The 21,901-nt window shown below is 42.0% G+C and overlaps 2 protein-coding genes across 5 annotated transcripts in view; both read right to left on the bottom strand.

The window, feature by feature from the left end:
• PAPOLA (poly(A) polymerase alpha) overlaps window positions 1-12,078 on the bottom strand; it is a 75,897-nt gene extending 63,819 nt beyond the window's left edge. Inside the window, exon 1 of one of the 4 annotated variants that reach the window (XM_090033975.1) lies at window positions 11,800-12,078. In XM_090033975.1, coding sequence (XP_089890101.1) covers window positions 11,800-11,807 — 8 coding nt within the window. In that variant the 5' untranslated portion in view covers window positions 11,808-12,078. The remainder of the gene's footprint in view (window positions 1-11,799) is intronic. The other 3 variants (XM_090033974.1, XM_090033977.1, XM_090033976.1) reach the window with 3 other exon arrangements.
• A 2,680-nt stretch (window positions 12,079-14,758) lies between these two features.
• The window catches only part of AK7 (adenylate kinase 7), a 41,250-nt gene continuing 34,107 nt past the window's right edge, over window positions 14,759-21,901 (bottom strand). Inside the window, exons 15-18 of the mRNA XM_090033973.1 lie at window positions 20,643-20,840; window positions 18,576-18,796; window positions 16,481-16,639; window positions 14,759-14,897 (exon numbers count right to left, since the gene is read on the bottom strand). Coding sequence (XP_089890099.1) covers window positions 14,859-14,897; window positions 16,481-16,639; window positions 18,576-18,796; window positions 20,643-20,840 — 617 coding nt within the window. The 3' untranslated portion in view covers window positions 14,759-14,858. The remainder of the gene's footprint in view (window positions 14,898-16,480; window positions 16,640-18,575; window positions 18,797-20,642; window positions 20,841-21,901) is intronic.

Here is a 21,901-nt window from a genome sequence, read left to right as displayed (position 1 = left end):
GTAAGTTTAATAGGCATCTCGGGCTGTACATTCCCCGGTCCCACTATGGGAGGCCTATGTAAACTTAATTGGCTAAAACTCGGTTGCCGGGTTAGGGAATGCTGAGGCAATAGACCGACTCAGAGGGGGTATGGGCAACATTTGAACAATGGTACAGGGTTCATCACAGCGTCCAGCCCGTTGGAGCCCTGACCACAAGTGTTGTCATACTTTTCCAGAGACAACTGGTGGAAGTCCTCTCCACAACAGGTTATGAACACTCCAATAAGTGCCTTAAGTCTGCTAAAAGACTATAGTAAGATCTAAAAGGTCATGCTAAGCTGAGGCTTGTTCACAGCAAGCAAAAATCCAAAAACCCCTTGTCAATTAAAAGGGTGTTTCTAAAAACGCCAAGAGAGATATGGGCTATCCATAAAAATGTCAAGCTGGCTCCACGTAGGTGTTTTACTGAGTATCAATCAAGTTCCTGGGCTGTTCCACTCAGATAACCCCTTGTCAATGGAAAGGTTGTTTCTGAAAACGCCAAGAGAGATATCTGCTATCTATAAAAATGTCAAAACAATTTGATTTACAATACTGACAATGCTTGAAAGAAACTAAACTGAGGGTATAAAAATCTGTAAAAAAAAGCAGCAGTGGGGGGGTGCTGACACCACTCGCTTTCTTCTGGAGAGGCTGCAGGAGGAAGATCATCTCCCTTCAAGGATCATGCTGAAAACTTTAACCTGTCAGCTTTGCAACTCAAGTGCCTTGGACTGGTGAGATCCCAGCTCTCTCTCTCTTTTCTCTTCTCTCCCTCTAAGCACAGATTTCTGAACTTGAACTGTATTAGTTAAGCTTGAGCTAAGCTTCCCCAAACACTTAGTGAAACCAGGGTATACTGTGACTGTTTATGTTTGTTTTTTCTTTGCATGTCTATCACTACTAGTGTCAATATATATTTCATCTACTTAGCAATAAATAACTTTTATAGTCAAACTGGTGGTAACTGGGTATATTTCACCTTCTTTACTTCTCTTTCCCCACTTGCTCTGTAGCAATGCCCCTCTTACCTAAGCTAAAGATCCCTGTGAAGCCCAGAAATACTGTGGGGTCTGCTCATCAAGAGACTAAAAGATTGGGATGTGCTGAGTTCGAAATGCATAAGGGGATCTGCTTGTACAGGCTGATTGACCCAGTTTGGCTCAGACATGCCCTAATGAACTGAATGCTGGCCCATGAGGGTATCATCTGGACACCCAGCCAGATTCAGAGGTATTCTGTTTAACTGTGTGCTTGTGTCTGACTGTAGTTTATTGTTGCTCTGATGAACTGATTTTTGGCATATGAGGGTGTTAGCCTGTCCACACTAATCAACCCGGCCAGGTCAGGCATGTCACGTTAATCTGTGTGTGTTTGTGTGTATGATTGATTTGGGGACTGGAGATACCCAGCCCCACTGAACTGAGTCCTACAAGATAGCTCCATTGGGGGTGAGGGCTTGCAGAAGGGAGAGATACAGCTCCGTATAGAAACACAAGTAACACAAGCAGCACATTGATAGAATTACCAAGACCCTAGCCCTAATAAATGAGCACACCCCAAAGTAGCGGGCAAATCTGGTAACAGGAAGCATCGGAAAGTTGCAAAACATCCAGACAAAAGCCTGGTAAGGGCTGGAACCAAGGAATATTTACCTAATACAGGTGCAGCAACAGAGGCTGCAGAGCAGTGAGCGATGCTGCCTGCGAGGTTCTTAAATACATGTTCGTTGAAGCTGGAGAGGTGTGGAGGCATGACATAGCCAGTTCCTGGCATGGATGTCTGACAAGAGCCTGTGCAGAGCAGCCTGATAGAAGAATGGGGAAACAGCACTGCTGCCGCGAGCTACAGGTTGGCACGATCAGCAAACCACTGAGCAGGTTCCACAGCTGGGATACCCAGAGGAGTATCTCCACTGTCCTAGTGCCATAGCTGCCCAGGAGAAGGATCTGGGACCACAATATCTAGACACAACCAGAGGGTGCACAACTAAGGCTGAACACTGCAGCCTATCTTTTCTTGTTTTCTTTTGTTGCCTTATTTAGATTTTCTGTCTTTTGACTGAACTGGTTAGGAAAGGCCTGGGATCAGGTCAATGCCTTAGAGGCAGAATTATTTGGGAGCAATGCAGCCAGGAGGGCCATTTCCTGTAAGTCAGGGCACAGATGGATTAAAAAGTGACCGTTGTAGTCCGGAAGACTAATTATAAGCCACTTCTGATTTTGGCAACAGAGACTCAGACCGAATTAAATGTGTATTGTGAATTAAATGCAGATTTTGTGATCTGATGGACTTTAAATCAAAAGACTGTGAGGATTAGGACCTAAGTTCCCTTTTTCTTATTACCAGATTAATGGGTGAAGAGGTTTCGTTTCGATTCATAATATTACCATGACAACTTAATTATATACACGACATCCCCTCTTATAAAAACATTTGTCAGGGTGGGAAAAACACCAGGCCTGGCTGACTGCCTGCATCTTAAACAGCTAGCACTATACAGCTGACAAACCACAGCTGGCATATAGATAGGGTGTAGGGGAGGAAGAGCTCCAAGAAATGCCTACACCAAATGCACTCAAGGGTGGTCCATGACATACTAGGAACTTCCCTTATTTACCTTTAAGACTAAGACATGACAGGTAAGCAGGGGGAGCCAGGTAAGCAGGGGGAGGGGGGGAGAATCCCCCAAAAGGAAGTGCGCTCAACGTGCCAGCACAAGCAGAGGTCCGAACCTGGTTAGCACAGTCTCAAACCGCCCAGCACTTGCTAGTCTGGCACAGGCAGGTACAATCATAATGCTCCCAAAATACAGTCTTTAATTTAGGCCTTCTTGTGCTAGCTTGAACTTGGCCTCATCTGAGACTATGTTATGTTATTTTAAAATAACGTAGCATTCTACTGACCAAGTTAAGTTGCACAGTAAGTTATAGTACAAAACAATTTGTAGGTCTGGATTGAAAGTTTGAAGGCAGTAAGCTGTAAATTCAAGATTACAAGCAAACATGAAATACACAATAGGCTAGAATATCAGGCAGTACAAAATTTTAGCCTAAAATTAAATCCTCAGCAAGTTCAAAAAAAAGTTGAATACCGTAACTTTAACTTAATGTATCTAATACAAATGAGAATTACGCATATAACTTGTGGTATATTGATAAAAAGATTATATTTCAGTTTATAACATACTTGTGAAAAAGCTTTGGTAGATCATGGTACTTGTTCCTTCCCACATGACTACTAACAACACTGCACTTAAAAGGCAATCCAAAACAAATACTATCATGAGTGGTAAACAGCTTTACAAAAGTGAAGAAAAAAAACCTCTTAAAAGATGCATAGGTTTCCCCATACAGTACTTAAAATCGAGCTTCTAGGGTCAGGCACACATACATGTATTGAGTAAGCAGAAAATAGGTTTATGGACACATTTTAACCATTATATTACTATTTCATTCACACAAACACATTTGCTCTAAAAGCAATTTAAGCTGATGGAGTTCCCATGCAAAACAAAACTTACTAAGGATACTATCTACTTTCCAGTCTTTAAGCACAACCATAACATATACTCAATTCCATTATGAAAATGAAGGAAGGAAGAGGAAAAAAAAAAAAAACAAGCTCCTTCTCAAGCACTCCTACACTCAGTCAAAACAGAATTAAGTCACTCTTAGAACAACTGCTCAAACGGCTACAATTAAAAAATACAAGTATTTGCTGAACAAAATGTTCTTAAGCTTTATTCCTTTCTCTCTTAGTTACCCTTCACATCATTAGCTTATCCGGCAATTGATACAGCAAACAGTTAATACTGTTCATTAACATCATCTAAGATTCTAAGCGCTAAAAAGACTGTCCTTTTATTTCAGGGTTTGTGAAACATCCTGTCCTTATAGTGCTACACAGAATTTTGTAGGACTATTATCATCTACACACAATTGAAAACATGATTGCGCTTAAAGAAAATGAGAACTCTAGAACACCTGGTTCAGAGATGATACCAATTTCTCTTAAGGAATTTTAAGATTGCTAAAGGCAATACCCAACTAAAAAAGACATATTCTAAATATTTTTTGTTTAAGGAAACAAGGCTGAAGACAAATTTAAAACTTCAAAGGCCTTGAGAAAAGGAAAGCTTTGCTGCTACCTTAGCCACAGAGCTGCTACCTAGGCCTCCATAATTATAGCTGCAGCCCTTCTGTACCCAAGATTCAGCATCACTTTCTGCTTAAATGTAAATATTGTAAGCGCTATAAAATCCACTGGGACCATCTTGAAATTTGCTGTACCTCAGGGAAGTGCTGAGTAGGATTTGGAACCAAATCCGAAAAAAGTATCTGAAAGAAAAACAGTATTTTATAACTCATTTTTCTTTTAAAAATTTTCATAGTACATGGGACTATGAATGCCTTCAATATTCTCCCAAACTGATCTCAATCAATCTGAATTTAACTTAGAATTGCAAATAGAACATGCTTCATTTTAGTGGAAGCAAAATTGACGAACATAGGAGGTCCCTTCCATCACAAGGTCAATAGTTTCATTCCCCTGCTGACAGGCAACTATTTCATATATTCAATTTCATAAATCAGGAGGGCAAGCCTTTGCCAAGTATACCACAAACTTGACTCAACTCTTCTGAGCACCACTCTAATCTCCTTCCCCTTGATCTGCTTTCTGTTTCCTGCCCTATCTACTACTGTGCTGCTTGTTCCCTTCAATTTTTTGCATGCCACTTGTAGTCCACATGCTGCACACTGGCTGTCCTCATAAAATTATGAAACGGGGTTCATAAAGGATAAAGTTTATAACTTCAGGCTAGCATATGCTAGGCTGATACCCATAGACAGCAAATCAAAACAGGCTGTCTTGTTCTGCTTCAAGAAAAGTGTTTGTAGGCATACTTCCTGCTCTAACAATAAGGCACCTCTAGGTGTTATACTATGGTTGTTGAATGGAAGAAACACCCATGAACTGATTTCAAACCTTATCTTCACAGTTTTTTAAAAAGCATATGCCAGGTACTCTCTCTGTTCTGCCCACATCTTGCAAGCCTTTTCTTTAGAAGATTGAAATTTCTGGTTTCAGAGTACTTTAAAATCCACAGACTCAGCTTTTACTTGACAAGAACAGTCAGAAAACACTGACTTTGAAATGTAGGAAGAACAACAACTCTGGTAAGCCGTAAGGATACTGTAATCATGTTTCCTGAACAATGGGACTGAGCGTAAGCTAAGAAAAAAACATGTGTGTTCTCTGATCAAAGAGCTTCTAGTATAAACCCCACAATATGAATTGCTTGTAACATTTTCAGGATCTTCAGAGCAAAGAGATGAGGGGCAGAAGTGGACAGGTTGAAGAAGGAACATCAGGAAGTGGAAGAGAGGAGACAGTAGAGAGAAAAGGCATTTAGGGGTATGCCGAAAGGAAAGTGTCCCTACATGTACTACTTTATGCCATGTTTCTGTATTTTCTTACCAGATTTTCACCCTCTGATTGCATCTGTGGGGAACAGCTACTGTGTGTTAGCCAGGAAGAGACACAGGCCACCAGGCTGCATTTTTGCCAAAGACAATTTCACATTTTTTCTCAGCTTTAAAATACTTTGAAAAACTTCTGTGGTATTCTGTAAGCCAGCTGAACCAAACTGATACACCATCTAAATCAGTGGGAGCTGATTGTTTTGGTAGGTGTGCCACAAATTAAGCCCCATGTCTCTTCAAGTGCCGTTCCAATCCCCCTCCTGATATGCCACTTTGCTTTCTGTTCACTGTCCTATGCTCCCTGTCCAACTTATAAATTGGTCCCTCCTATTCTAAATTTGTGCGCCAAATATTATGGGCTTTGGCATCCACACAAAAAGCACTGCAGAACTCTACTGGACAGAACATGTTAGCAGTAGGAGTATCAAACATGGGTGGGGGTTGAGCCCTTAACTCAAGTATAAAGGCTAAAAGGGACAGAGAAATTGTGACAGTTTTCTTCACATTTTAAGTATCTTCTTTGGAACTGCAAGCCTGAGTAACACCCATTACATACGACAGAAACTTATTTCCCTCAGAAATCCTTCCTACTTGACACGGTTAACTGGACTGTTCACACTATATTAACATTAACAAAATGTAAGGAACTGCAAGAACTGAAATTCGCATATTAGAAGAGAGAAACCTGTTCCAATTAAAAACCCATACTGCTGGTGCACTTACTCTGTATTTTTGCTACAATTTTACAGGAAATGAAAAGCCTAACAACAGTTTCTTGAATTTTTAGCTGTGTCAAATAATAAAACTTGAACATTAGGACAAGACAATAGAACAATACACCAACAACTGTGTAAATGCAATCAACTGGTATATGTGCTTACTTCCCCTCACACAGTCTACAATTCATAGGAACCTGATCTTAACCTAGTCACATACATAAAACTTATCCACACTCAATCGGCTCAAGGTAGCCTTTTAAATTTGCTCTCACTTTTCTCATGGCACGTAATTACAATCTGCTGCTTAGAAAAAAGGTCACAGACAGAACACCTTTGTCTCCCTAAGTAGGGACCAGGACAGCCACCTCCCTGCTGGGCCCCCCTCGGGCCCCAGGGGAGGCACACCTAGGCCAAGGGTTAGCGAGGATTTAGTTAGGGAGCTTCTCGAGGGGCTGGACGTTTTCAAGTCAGCCAGTCTGGATGATCTCCACCCTAGAGTTCTAAAAGAACTGGCCCAGGTCATTGCAAGTCCCCTGGCACGGCTTTATGAGCACTCGTGGTGCTCTGGAGTGGTACTGGAGGACTGGAAGAGGGCCAATGAGGTTCCCATCTTCAAAAAAGGGAGGAAGGAGGACCCGGGAAACTAAAGGCCAGTTAGTCTTACCTCAATCCTAGGCAAGCTGTTTGAGAAAATTATTCTGGCACACATCCAGGAGGGGCCAGCAGGGGACTGCATGCTTAGGGGCAACCAGCACAGGTTCATCAGTGGCAGGTCCTGTCAGACCAACCTGGTGGCCTTTTACGATCAGATCACCAGATCATTAGATGCAGGGGTAGCAATGGACATAGTCTTCCTGGACTTCCTGAAGGCTTTTGACACTGTCTCTCACCCCATTCTCATTAAGAAACTGGGGGGCTGTGGTGTAGACGCCCACACAGTCAAATGGGTCGCCAACTGGCTGGAGGGCCGCACCCAGAGGGTGGTCGTGGATGGGTCCTTCTCACCCTGGAAGGATGTGGGCAGTGGGGTTCTGCAGGGCTCGGTCCTTGGGCCCGCGCTGTTCAACATCTTCATCAGTGATTTGGATGAGGGGGTAAAAAGCACCTTGTTCAAATTTGCTGATGACACTAAGATGTGGGGGGACGTGGGAACATTGGAAGGATGCAACAGGCTACAATCAGACCTAGACAGGTTACAAGGGTGGGCGGATGAGAACAGGATGGATTTCAACACAGACAAGTGCAAGGTGATGCACCTGGGGAGGAACAACCGGCACCATACCTACAGGTTGGGGAACTCCCCTCTTGTCAGCATGGAGGCGGTAAAGGATCTTGGAGTCATCATTGACTCCAAGATGAACTTGGGTAGGCAGTGGGAAGGCAGTTAGGAAGGCCAACTGTACCTTATCATGCATCCACAGATGCATTTCAAGCAGGTCCAAAGAGGTGATCCTCCCCCTCTATGCGGCACTGGTCAGGCCGCAGTTGGAGTACTGCGTCCAATTCTGTGTGCCACACTTCAAGAGGGATGTGGATAGCATGGAGAGGGTCCAGAGGAGGGCCACTCCCATGATCAGGGGACAACAGGGCAGGCCCTATGAGGAGAGGCTACGGGACCTGAACCTGTTCAGCCTCCAGAAGAGAAGGCTGAGGGGGGATCTTGTGGCCTGTTATAAACTAGTCAGGGGGGACCAGCAGGCATTGGGGGAGTCCCTGTTCCCCCAAGCACTGCCAGGAGTGACCAGGAACAACGGTCACAAGCTGGCAGAGGGTAGGTTTAGGCTAGATATCAGGAGGCGGTATTTCACAGTCAGGGCGGCTAGGGCCTGGAACCAACTTCCAAGGGTGTGGTGCTGGCTCCTACCCTGAGGGTTTTTAAGAGGAGGTTAGATGAACACCTTGCTGGGGTCATTTGACCCCAGTACTCTTTCCTGCCATGGCAGGGGGTCGGACTAGATGATCTGTTCAGGTCCCTTCCGACCCTAGAAACTATGAAACTATATAGAATCTGAATGGCTCAAAAATAATGGTATGCTTCATATTTTGTTACGATAGTAAGATAGAAAATAAAGTTAAGCTTGATTTTATAAAGCAGGGCTGTCTAATTTCCAAGTGGCTGAGGCCCACAGACTCCACAAGCCATGTGCTATGTGGGCCACACCAGGATGAGCCATAGGTTCACAGGCCATCCAATACTCAGTGGATGTCCCCCTGCACTGTACCCCCCACCCCCACCTCTGCACTTGGCCTTTGTGCCCCGTGCACTGCCCTGCACTGTCTTGCTGCTTCCCATCCCTGCTGCAGGAGACACGAAAAATCCAGAGCAATATGAAGCCCACAGTAAAGCAGAAGCCCAGGGGCCACAAATGAACTCTTTGGGAGCTGTATGTCACCCACAGGCCAGCAGCTGGACAGCCCTGATATAATATATTAAAACAATTACAAAAGGTAGCTATATAAGACCATGAGTTCAAGAATAAACCCTAATTGTAAAAAGAGTTGAACATGTGACAGTATTCATTTGCATTTTAACACAATATCAGCTATGAGCATTCAAATACGACCCCATGTATCCTTCCACAACTTGGTGCTTTTATATTAATAAAGCTTACTTGCAATTATTTTATTTAAAAGTTTATTCCACTTAAAACTGTGCTATAAAATAGTGGAGTGTTAAGAGGTTTAAGTTAAAAGCCTAGACTTTAACTTAGTCATTATTAATAGATTATTTAGCTTTTAAATTTCTCATTTAAGACAAATAAAGGGAAATAAAAGGGTGAGAGGCCTACCTTCAATATTAAGAACAAATGAAAGGAAGAGTGAACTGCAAAGATGTTTTATTAACTTAATACAACTTCTGTGTTTACCTCAGCTCAAGGTAAAGTCTATTTCCAGATTCTTACTTTTCCAATACCTTGTTTTTTGACATTACAAAGAATATACATTGTATATAAACAACTTTTTACTGGAACTTGTTTTTAAATGCAGAAACTGGTCTCCAGTTTCAGCCTACACTGTCATTTATTCCATCACTTTTTTGTGAATACATTTCCAAGGCAAAAGGTAGAACTTGTTCATAGCAAAATTATTTAGCTTAAATGTTGTTAAATAGCAACCCCCCACCCATTTGTGTACCTTAGTGCGAACTCCCATTTCTGTGCCATATAGCTGTAATGTTATACTGCTTATATTCTTTGAGTTTCTCCTTCACTTAATACTCTTAACACAACGTTGCACCTTTTTACATATTTTCAGACTAAAGAGCAATTACCCGCTGGGGCTGACGTTCTTACATTTGAGAGTATATAGTGCTTTGCAAAATGGGGATCTACAAAATTTAAAAAAAGCTCAGGATTATTTTAGCAACACACACCCCTCAAAAGACAACAATTTAAGAGAACCAGAGGTATTTCCCCATACGCAAGAATGTGCTTACTCAACTTTCATATCAATAGATTTATTCTCCCTTTGCCCATAGGGCACACAATGGCCCACTGGATTGAAAACAAGGAGGAAAACATGAACACACAGTGAAAAGTAGCTTCAAAGGCTTTCAAAAAAATATGGGATTTTAGCTTCCCCATGCCTACTAAAGTCAGGGGTAACACTTTATAAATTCAGTGATAACTTTTTATTTGGAATCATGGCTGTATACCGAGTATAAATTTGTACCATGATTAGAATTTATGAATCACACAGCCATGAAGTTTAAAGAAAAAGGCTGAAGTTTTTATTTATCAGGCAGACAGAGTACAGAGTTCACAGCAGAGATCAACAATTCAAGTTTTTTTTAAATATAAGAGGGTTCGTTAAACTGCTAATAATTCCTAAACAACAAAATAGCAATGCATTTAAGTTGTGTAAATGTACCAACATACATTTCACTTCATAAAGTTCCATGTTATATGTTAACACAACCCATAAGCTGGGAAATTTGTACAGGTTTGAGTACAGAAATTTTTTTTTTTACAAATCAGTATCAGGCCCTTTAAAGATAAGGCAGCATGATAACTTCAACCAGCAGACCTACCACTGCACATGATCTGAAATTCGTAGCGTTTAGGACTCCCCTAAATCAGATCTATGTATGCATCAATGCAGCTTAAAAACGGATTCAGAAGCGACAATATTCAAAAGAAATACTTCTTTAACTTCATTGTCTTGAAACAATAACCATCCTATGAAACTAATTTCTGATCAGTTGTCACCATTATCAACCTCAGAGACCAACTAGACACATAAACCACATCTTCTAGCTATAAAGGACTTACAGGCCTGCTAAACACTCATTGAAATGAAACAGATTCAACAAAATATATTTCACTCACTATTGCCACAATGATAATCATAAAAAAAGATTAGCTCAAAAACCATACTCGATCCAAACAAGTAGACGGTGGCAAAACTTCTCTTTAATATTCCTTGTCTGAACTCCCCCCCACCCCGATACATATTCCCCCTGTAGCTTGCCTGTTATATTATCAACACCCTAATTTTTTACCTGAGGCAGAAATTGCATGGGTTATTATTTAGTGTCTCATACAGGGGGGTCCTGATTGGACCCTTAAAGAAAAAATAAAAGAATATCAAAAAAAGTTAGTGTCCTTTTCCTTGATGACAGCATATGCAAGATCTTGTACACACCTGGGCAGAAGGCAGGAACATGACAGGGAAACAAGTTAGTCTCTAAGGTGCCACCCTGTCTACCTTCAGACTAACACCACTAACTGCCTCCCTCTTTATTGTAATGTATATCTTTATTCAACACCATCAAAAACTCCAGTGCCCCAACAAGCCCAGTCATTCAAAAACACTGAAAACTAACTTCCCCATCCGCTATGTTTGGATAAAAAGGAACTCAATGCAAGTGGCAGGCTTAGGACAGGTGAGAACAGACCCACAGAAAGCCTCCCATTCCTTAAACTGCCTCTTTTAAAAGCAGACACCAGAGGAAGAAACAAAGCTAACATGATGCTTATTAAAGATGCTTTCCTCAATGTGTTGCTGTACATGATCTCAGGGCTTGTGCAGGCAGAAGAGCAGGGGCAGGGGGAAGAGGATGAGGGGCAGCTGTTAGCAGGCAGGAGGGACTCTAGCTTGATGGGCTTAAAAAAATGCACCCAGCTTTTTTCTTCCCCCGTGGAGGCAGTAAAAGGACTGGAAGAAGGAATCGGAACTCGTGGTAGAGATTATATCTTTTATCAGACCATCTAATAAATAGGTCTAACAGATAAAAATGCTTGGCGAGCATTTGGGGAGTGGAGGGAGCGCACCGCAGCCTGTCACACAGCCCAAACAGCTGCACCTCCACAACACCTAGGCCTCCCTCCTCCTCCTCCTCGTGCTGCGGGGGAGGGGACGCGGCTCCCCCGAAGCAGGTGCTCGGGCCTAGCCCCGGCGCGGAGGAGACGCGAGGATCTGGCCCACCCTCACGTGGTTGCAGCCCCCGCCTCGAGAGGGGCCGAGGCTGGGGCCTCGCACGGGGCACCCGGGAGGCCCCGCGGGTGGCGCAGGGACCGGGCCGGGCCCAGCGCGGTGCAGGCCCCCGCGCCGCCCGGGCGGCTCCAACTTACAACGGCATCGTCTCTCCAGCGCCGCCGCCGCTCTGCCCTCCCCCCGCCGCTAACGGACCGGTCACTCGTGCCCCCGCGCGGCGGAGGCCGTGCGCATGATACGGGCCGGGCGAGGCCCTGGCGGGAGGAGAAGCCGCTCCTAGGCCCGGCCGCCGCCGCTTCACTTTCCTCTTCTCCTCCGGCCTCCTAACATGGCGGCCGGGCGCTACCACAGCAGCGCTCCAGCGCGGGGGGGGACGGGAGAGCCCACGCAGCAACGTGGCCACCCCCGGACGTGGAGCGCGCCGCCTCGCTCGCGCATGCGCTCTCGTGCCGCGACCGGCCGACGGTTCGGGAAATGTAGTTCCGGCCGGCGCCGGCAAGGACGTTTGAAAACAAAGCGCTAACGGACGCCGGGCAGTGGCGCGCGCGCGCAGAAAGCTGGGTTGGGCCGGGCCTAGGGCAGAGGTGGGTGGGGGCGTGCCTTCGAGCTCAGCCCCCGACTTCGGGGGCGGAGCCCGCCCGCCAGCCTGTGCCTGCGCGGTGCAGGGGCGCGAGATCGTGGTTGTCTTGTGTTGGGAGGTGCGCACTCCCTGCCTGGCAGTGTCACCACGTGCCCAAGCCCGGCCGCTACACTAAAGACATTTGAATCCACTCACTTGCATCATAAGAGCTGCCATTGGCTGAGTCAGACCCTAGTCAGACTCTTGCCTAGTACCCTTTTGCCACCACTTAAGCAGGCTGGGAGGTACCAGGTGGGTCAAACAGCCCACTGCCCCCGGCACTAAAATGGGTGCTCTGTATTGCATCCTTGTGTCCTGCCCTGACAAGTGGAGATGCCCTGGGCAGAGGTCGGAGCAAGGGTCCTGGGTGGACAAGTTTCTATTCCAGGCTGGCACGGGGAACCTGGCCGGAAGGCTCCTCCATGGAGCCATTGCCATGGGCATGCATCTAGTGCATGTTAGGGATATCCCTGGCACCTGCCCCTTCTACCAACAGAGGGGACCCTGGCGCTCAGCTGCCTCAAGTGTGACAGGTTGCAGCCCCCGTTCTGCCTCCAGAGCCTCGGGCTAAGGTTCTGGCTGCGCTGCTTCTTGCACTGCTGTTAAGAGCTCCCCATCCACGGTCCCACCAAACCCTGGGACGTCCTGGTCAGGCTCCTGCCAGCTCGAGCTAAGCTGGCCATCTAATGGAAGAGGGAGGAGGCTCTGGCTGTGGGGAACGCAGAGGGGTCTGGGGCTGCATCTGTCACTCCTCTGTGCTTGCGTCTCTGGGCGGAGTTTCACTGGTTGGTGTCCACAGGTTCCCTTGACTCATTTAGGAGGCAGTGAACGCTAGTCAATGTACTCTGTGTGGTGTCCCCTTCTAGCTCCCTTTTTATCAGCCTATGACCCTCACTCCCTTTCCTGTTTTGTCTTTATTTGGCCCCTGAACTCAGTTGATGTGTCCCTGGTGACCTTCCTTATTAAGGGAGGCTTGAAGCCCATGATCCACTTGGCACATCAAATAAGCCTGTGTGACACAGTGCCAGGGAGTGGATACTGACAGGGAGAGTGAACAGGGTACAACTGGGGCTTTTTCCACTGTTCCTTTTCCACTTGCAGCCTCCAGCATTTAAGGTCTAGAAAGTTTTGATTCTGGAGCTGCACCCCTAACTCCTGTGCTTGTGGGATGCCTGTATTAAATTGTATGACATCTAATAAATGGAAAATATGTTTTCAGTGGATCTGTCATTGTCCTTCCCAGAAACCTTTTTTCTCTCCTTTTCTTTCCAAATAGCCCCAGTCAGCATGCTTTGTGCTTTAGGAAATTGTTCGTATCATCTTGGTTTCATAAAAATGGTTAGAGATGAACATGAGTATAACCTCAATAAAGATTGTACTTCCCTGCAATATATACATTCATTACAAAAAAATCAGCTGGATGGTAACTGAAGAAAAGCTATCTATTTACTGTCACAAACTGAACTGTGAACAAGCCAAAAACTTCAGATTTGTCTTTGAGAACTGCCTGTACGACAATCTTAGGAAAATATATTGAACTTTAATAGCATAGATACAGTGAATGTCTTCTGAGAAGTACACTAAGTACTGATAATAAAAAAGCAGCATAGAAGAGTAATGGCAAAATCATATTGAGCCACTATGTATCTTCCCAGTCACTTTCATGGGCCAGCATGCAACACATACTGATGGAATACAGCAGCACTGTCTTCATTCTCTATCTCAGAGGGGCACAACCTTTTTGGCAGATGTGCCACAAGCTAGCCACACATCCTCCCCAAATGCCACCCTGATCTCCTCCTCCAGCCTGCTTAGCAGCTCTGCTTTCTACTTCCTATCCTGCACTCCCTGCCCAGTCGGCTCTTGTTTGCCATACCTGTCATTATGTTGCCTGTCCCCTCCCCGGTCTTTCACCTGCCACACATACACTGCCTGTGTCATATGTAGCATGTGCACTGCAGGTTGGCCATTCTTGCTCTGTGTTTTTGGCTGACAGCTGGAGAGAATGAAGCCCAGATCAAAACTCCTATTTATTCATTTTGCCTGACAGAGAAGTTCAAACCATTAAACTGAAATCCTTTGTATTATCCTAGTTATATCTTAGTCAGCAGAGGACAGGAGAGAGCTTGCTGCTTTGGCAGGAGGGTAGGAGCTATACAGCTTTGCTATGGACAAGGCTCGTTCCACTATGGATATGGAAAAGACAAGAATGTTCATCAGTTGGTCCACATCACTGACTTGACTTAAAGAGAGCAAGTTAAGGAGGGAGATCCCAGTAGTCTTTCTTCAAGGAGAAGTGTTATTAGATTATTGTAGCCCACAATTTCAATTTAGTATGTACTATAACTGATTTGCCATTACAACTATTATGCTTTAAGCAACAAGGTTTGCAGTAAATACTATCTTTAGTACTGCCAAACGTAAAAGTAACCGTGTCAGAAAAAAGTGTAAATTATACGTAAGAGACTAAACAAAAATTGTTTCAAATATTTATTGTCAAATACATCAGAAATGTTCTACCTTTGTATTTAATAGTGCTAGAAGTTATGTTAGGATGTTGCATGTATCAGTACTCTTTCATTCTATTTCAGGATTATTCTTGAAGAGATATTCTGCCTATAAACAACAACACGATAAAAGTTAAGTATTTCCCAAATCTCAAACGACAGAAGAGTATTGGATAACATGACTACACAAAATGGGAGAAAATATTAAATGGCTCCCAGATGCAAGCTCTGATCGATATTCAATCAGTTTCTATGAGAATTTTTTTCATTATCAACATCCCTATTTATACAATACAATACCACCTACAGGACCCACTGCTGTCTCCTCTTTTTCTGCAAAAAGAAAATCCAGAACCACATACATCTTACTTCCCATTTTTTCCCTTAATATATGCAACATTTTTTGCTAAGATACCTGTTAATAAGATAAAAGCCCCACCCCTTGCTCTGTACAGATAGTCAGTCTGGTCTAAACCATTGGGAAGCCAGCAACAATGCAAGAACACTGTTTTTGAGCCACTTTTTATTGGCTAAAGTAACGCATTTGTTTTAAGACTTGACTTAATTAAAACATTTGATGAGGTTTCCTCTATCCAGTCAATACTTTTTGTTTATGGATTTAATATCAAATGGAAGAATCATCAGCACAACTTAGAATCTCCTCTTTTAGGGCTCACTCATAAACTTGGTCGGATGTTTACAGATGGCACTGACTGTGTAAGGTACTTCCTAATTTATCTGGGCAAGTCATTTACCTTGCTAGATAACCTGTGTAGTGAGTGAGTGAGGCAGAGGTGGGATGAGGTCTACTCCATCCCCAAAACATCATGCAGTACATTTGACATGGCATTGACATGATGCCCATACTAGACTGTTTCTTATCATTTGATTAGCTATCTACCTCCTGTACTTTTCATAATGGTCTTTGGTTTCATAAACTATAGAAATTAATGTGTTTGGGCTTATTTCTGCTCCCATGCGCCATGGACATGTGAACAAATTAACCTGTGGCAAATCAACCAGTCCTAATTTTAAAAAGCTATGAACATGTGAAAAAAGCCCAGTGAGCAATTTAAACATGCCCCAAAGGTGGCAAATTTAAGCTTTCAATACTTACCTTTCAGTGAAGAGCCTAATTGTTTCTCGTGCTTTCCAATGCACAATGTGCTTGTATGTGCACGGCTTCCATGGTGTTATGTGCTTTAGGTTTATGCTTCAAACTTTGCCTCTACATTCATATATCTACAGTCTAAGTCAGCAATTCTTAACCAAAGTGCCACAGCACCTGGGGTGCCTTAACAGCACTGTTAAGTGTGTGCAAACATGATTCATGTGATAAACCCAGAAATTTCAAATAGGAATCCATAGTGTTAAAAACCTTTTAACCTGTTGTGGTCTTTCTCTACAATCCTGAGTTCTTTGCCACAGAAGAATTGCTCCATTATTTTTCTATTGTCAAAAACAAAACCAAGTGAAAACTAAACACTAGCATTTTGAGGGGTGCCTCAAATCTATTCAGGGGTACTCAATTCTAAAACAATTGAGAATCACTTGTCTAAGTTAATGGGAAAGGAACAATGCCCTAAATCTACTTTATAATGCATTATGTGACCAAAGAGATGCTGTAGTTTTAAGCATATTTTTTCCTTGAAATACATCAAAGACCTGAGAAAAACATAATTATACTCTTACCAGAAAATCAACAGGATCATCAGGCCTGATCTTGCAGCATTCATTTAGCCCCTGCATAAGCGTTGGCATGACATGCTTCATTAAATAGTTTCTTAGTGGAATGGACTGGGCTTCAAGTAATTCTCGTTCTTGCCTCTTTACTTCCTCTAAATGTTTGTTCTACAAGTAGTAAGCAAAGAAAGAATTTGGAAAATAAAATTTCATTCCTAAACAAAACAGCATTTGCTAAAATCTGTAGTGGTGGCTTATAGGGAAAAAATGCATCAGTTAGAAACAATAGCAATTTCTTTAAAACAAATCATTAGCAGAATATTACTGCTAATATTCAGTTGTATCAGTTAATAAGGGCAGAGAAAGAATACAGCATGGTGAATAATGGGAATTTTGGTCTGCTTCTTTACCATCTAAGATTCTGAACACATCTTCCACAGTTAAAATTGACAAGGATTAAATTATTTGCAAGTTCAAGGCAAACAAATTATTGCCATTCACTGCAAGGATTATTTATCTAAAGCCCTTGATATAGGTCCTTGTTAGAGACAGTGCTGAATCAGACAGAGCACAGGTCTGATTTAGCAGGGAAATTCTTATGATTCTATAGCTTGAGAATTCATACTGCAGATAATTGATAGATCATCAATTCTTATTGGTAGATAATCAAGATTTTGTAAGGTAATATGGGAGTAAAATGCAATGTTTTCATTAAGAAGTTAAGGAAGAAATAACTATTCTAAAAAGAGAAACAAGATTTTCTTAGGGAGATAATCTTTTATTGAACCAACTGCATAGTTGGATAGAGTTAGACAAGTTTTTGAAGGCAAGGTCTGAAAAAGAACATCTTGCATTTGAAAGCTTGTCTAACTATCCCAATTATGCAGTTGGTTCAATAAAAGATATCACCCTACGAAATAACCTTGCATAATTCCTGGACCATCATGGCTACCTCATCTCTCTAACATTACCTATTTTAAAAAGATCATATTATAGTGTAGAGCTACAAATAGTAAGAAATAGCAGCTAATTGTTAGTAATGCTTGGCACCACGAAAGAATTTTTCTCAGTTTTGTCAATTTACTTCAGTACCTGCAAAAAATGACATCATAGTAATCACTTTTCATTTCATGGGATCAACATGGTAACTGAAACATTGTTAATAGGGCTCCCTACTGAGATGCTAACAGCTTCTAATACCTTAGATTTGCAGAACCATCCAGATAGCACACTTTGTAAACAGCACAAGACACCTGCAATATAACCCCCTAAGCCTGATCTTTGGTTGGAGCAGTCCAAAAGTAGAGCAAAAGTTAGACCAGAAAATGGTATGGTCAATGCACACAGGACCTATTCTGATTCAGTGCACTTTCTGGAAAGCCTTGCTTGGTGTGGTTCCATTGTGGTATAGCTGAAAACTGCCAACCTGTGGCAGAATCCTCAGGAGGATGTAAAGCCATGCCCCAACAGGTTACAGAAGGCTGTCTAACTTCAGCGCAGCTGGCGGTCACAGTCTACACAGGCCATACAATTTCAGGGTAGATCCCTGGCACCCGCCCACACCAACTGCATGGGCTATGCAGGCCCTAGCCCTGACAGGGCCTTTCCTGCTCCACTGCAGTGGGAGAAGCAGATGCCAGTTGGACAGCCCTAGGTTATAACATTACTTGTCCCTGCTTATTTAGTGTCTTGCAAAGTTATTTTCCCCCATTTCTCTTTCTCTGATTGCTTCTGGTATTTGCACAATCTCACTGGAGTTGTATAAGCCATGAAGAAAAACACAGTCATCAAAAATCTTTTACAGGTATTTTGATGGTAGCGTGGCAAAAATAGTTTTTAGTGTACCTATATTTGATTTTTTAACTTGGGCATTAAAATGCACTCTGTGATGTGATATGAAGCCAAATATATGATTTGATATAAAAAACAGAGGGAAGATGTATGCTTTTTAAACAGTTTGCATGATTCTAACCAAGTATAAGAGGCAGGCCCAAGTCAAATATTTTTGTGTAATGTAAAATTTTAAGGCAGCTAGAAAGCCTATTTCTGTTATTTTCTAAAGTGCATAAATAATTAAGTTGCACAAACGTATATGCTAGCTTACCCATTCTTCCCACTTTGCCATCTTTTCAGCCCTTTCATCAGCCTCTTTACGATCCCGTTCTGCTTGCTCTTCAGCTTCTTTGGCAAGGCGTTCTTCTGCCTTTTTATGTTCTAGTTCTGCTTTTTCTTCCTTTGTCAAACCATAATTTCGAGGCTCCCCAATTTCTTTGATCATCTCTTTTACAAGAACTCTGTTTTCTGGATCCTCCAACTTTGCTACATCTTTCAAACACAAAGAGAAAAAGCTGAGTCAGTGACACAAGAACAGAAACAGGCTGGGGAGTCTAGGTGGGAGTCTGGCCCAGCTACTTTTTTTACCCTTCCTTTATTGTAAGCCTGCTGAGTAGAAGAAGGCAAAGGAGGAAGAAATCATTTTCTAGGAAGTAGCAGCAGAAGGGGATGAAGACGCTAGCAGACAAATCAACAAAATGGCTGGAAGATATCACAGTGCCAAAGCCATTGCCACTGCCTGCTTTTCCTATGCCTGTAGCTGTGTGAGCTCTGTCCAGGGGGTGCCACTGACCACTGAGGTTTCCATCCAAGTCCTGAACTGGCTTTGCAGGGACTGCAGCCTGCATGACCTTGCCTAAAACAGCCAGGTGGAACAGTGCTACTGGTATGAGGTGCCTCCTGGTGGATTCCCTTGTGAACCAGAAAAGAGCTACAGAAGAAGGTGAACATCCCTAAACATAAGGACTTCATCAGTTTGATGCACAGAGACCCCCACCATCATGCTAGAGGGACAGCCAGAGGGCAAAGATACTCAGGAACCTCAACACTGTAATTGACTTTTTAAATAAAAGATTAAATTAGCATCAATATTTGGTGTAAAAAATGTGGGAAACATACAGATACCTTCAGAGTCAAAACCCTGTTAAGAATTATAACATTGCTTTTCACAGATAAAAAAATCTTTTATTCCATAATCTCAGCTACTAATGACACCTCACATAACATGCCTGTGTTGTCAGCCCCAGTTTGCAAATGAGAAAACAGACAAAGAAATTTAAGTAACATTCACACTTGTTAATGAGTCACTGGAGAAAAGAACAAAATCTAGAAATCTTGATACCCAGTTCTAACCATGTTGCAGACATTTAAAAAAAAAAAAAACTTGCAAGACCACATTTTACACAAAACTTCTTTTAACTGGTCATCCTAGCTGATAGTAAAATCATTGTAAAATATAATTAGTAATTTGGATCAATGATAAAAAAAGAACACCAAGGAAATTTCTCTAGCCTCTAACAAAATTAAATCCTCCCACTGAACTTAAAACAGCCAATACATTTCCCCCAGGAGAAATATAAGGAAATAATCAGGCTTTTCTGTCTGATCAACAGATCATGACTTCTGGAGTTTGATGGACCAACAGGGCGCCATGAGATAGGATCAGCAGAAGTATTTGAGTTGAAGATCCCTCACTGAACTTATCCTTCCCATTAGTCCTCTACTGTTTACAACAGAAAGCTGAAAGCTTGTACACCTCAGCTGATTGCAACTTGTAGCATTATCATCCAAGGACAGAAACAGTTGCTAAGGTAACCAGGATGAAGCTTCTTGTTTTAAAAATGAAAATTAACCCTTTAAATTGCACATGGAAATCAACTAGAAACCAGTGAAGATCGTGAAGCACAGACGTGATGTATCTGAAAGAAACAAGCAGGATGCCTCCTTTGACGAGTTCTGGAATAGTCATCAGATATGAAACACTGCAGTAACCTAAGCATGACATTAAATCGCCATTCAAAATAGGAAAAGAAAAAATCACAATCTCTGGGGTTTTCTTCTTTTAAGCATGCACAACCAACCTTTTCTTGGAAAGCGCTATTACCTGGACATCCAGAAAAGTGGACTGCTAAAATAGATAAACTATGAGTTTCTGAGTAGGTGCAATTTTCCCATCTATAATAGTGAACGAATATTCCAGTGATGCTGTAGGTACAGTCTTATTTATATTTGTTCTACAGCTTCCACTAAAAATATTTAGGTTATTTTTTGCAAAATTATGGAAGAAAAATATACTATATTTCTAACAGTTTATATATAAATGACTGCTATTACATACCTATAAACTGTGGATGTATTTCAAGTTCATCAAAATAGTTAAGAACAGTTTCATCTTCAGTGTTTAATTCCCTGAAGAGACTCAGAGATCTCAAGAATCGGTCCTGTGTATAATGAGTTCCAGCAACAACAGTTTCTGGAAGATTCATTACTCGGGTCTTTAGGAATTCATCAGAAGCATTCAAAGAAATAACAAATTCTGTAATGAAAAATATATTTCTGAGAGTTAAAGGCAATATCATAATTTTCTTCTTACAGCATCTATTATTTTTAAGTAACATATTCCTAACTAATGAAAAGATCAGTATGCACTGAACAGAAATTGAATTCAAATCTCCATAAAAACTGCATTGGGGAATGCCTTACTGAAACTGTTAAATTATAGCAGTTCACTAATATTTAATAATAAATAAAAATATTCTTTAAAAAATCCTATTATTTCAGTAAAATTGAGAAGTTAAATTCAAAGCTACAGAATACCCTTTATCACCCCTACTTACTGATCTCATAAAGGCTTATCCTGAAGCAATAGACTACTCACGGTTTGACTAACAGTAACAGAATCTAAATCTAAGGCTCAAAAGAGAACTGTACACAGTAATCAAAATACCTTAAACAGGTGACTATAAAAGATTTATTTCCTTGGACACGCTACTCAAATTAATCGCGCTGAAAAACTTAGTAACTCATTGTACTCAAAGGGTGCTCAAGCTATCAATTACTATACTGGGATTTTTAATTTCATAAATGTATCTGCTCTTGCCTAAGCAAACTTTCATGTAGTTGAGAAATACACAGAAAAAAATATGTCCGACACAATATAATTTTATACCAGTTGCCTACACTACAATGACAGAAGGGAAAAAAGCAGGCTTTCAAACATCTCTTTTACCAATTTTACTTTATATAAGTTTAATAGCCTCATATTTTTATTATTAATAAAAATAAATAAACCCTGGCAATTTTTTCTTGGGCAAAAAGCAAAAGTCAAAGGATTTTTTTGCCTTAGTGTAGACTAATTTGCCTCCTTTATCATAATATTTTCTCATATTCTTATTTAGTATGATTTTTAATGCCACTCTAAGATGGTGAAGCAGTTTAACAAAGTCAGGAGGTGACATCTCATTTCTTGGGAAAAACCAGACACAGCCCAACTATAAACAGATCTTCAGAAAAGAAACAGAAATGCTTCCAAGCCTACTCAGGCTTCTAACCACAGTCCGGGGTTAAGAACACAGCTTTCACTTAGACAATGGCTCT

Source organism: Crocodylus siamensis, chromosome 2 (genome assembly GCF_052110815.1).
Source record: "Crocodylus siamensis isolate JL-2025a chromosome 2, ASM5211081v1, whole genome shotgun sequence".
Classification (NCBI taxonomy): domain Eukaryota; kingdom Metazoa; phylum Chordata; order Crocodylia; family Crocodylidae; genus Crocodylus; species Crocodylus siamensis.
The sequence above is the reverse complement of the archived record's forward strand: the minus strand, read 5'-3'. Positions and strand labels throughout refer to the sequence as shown.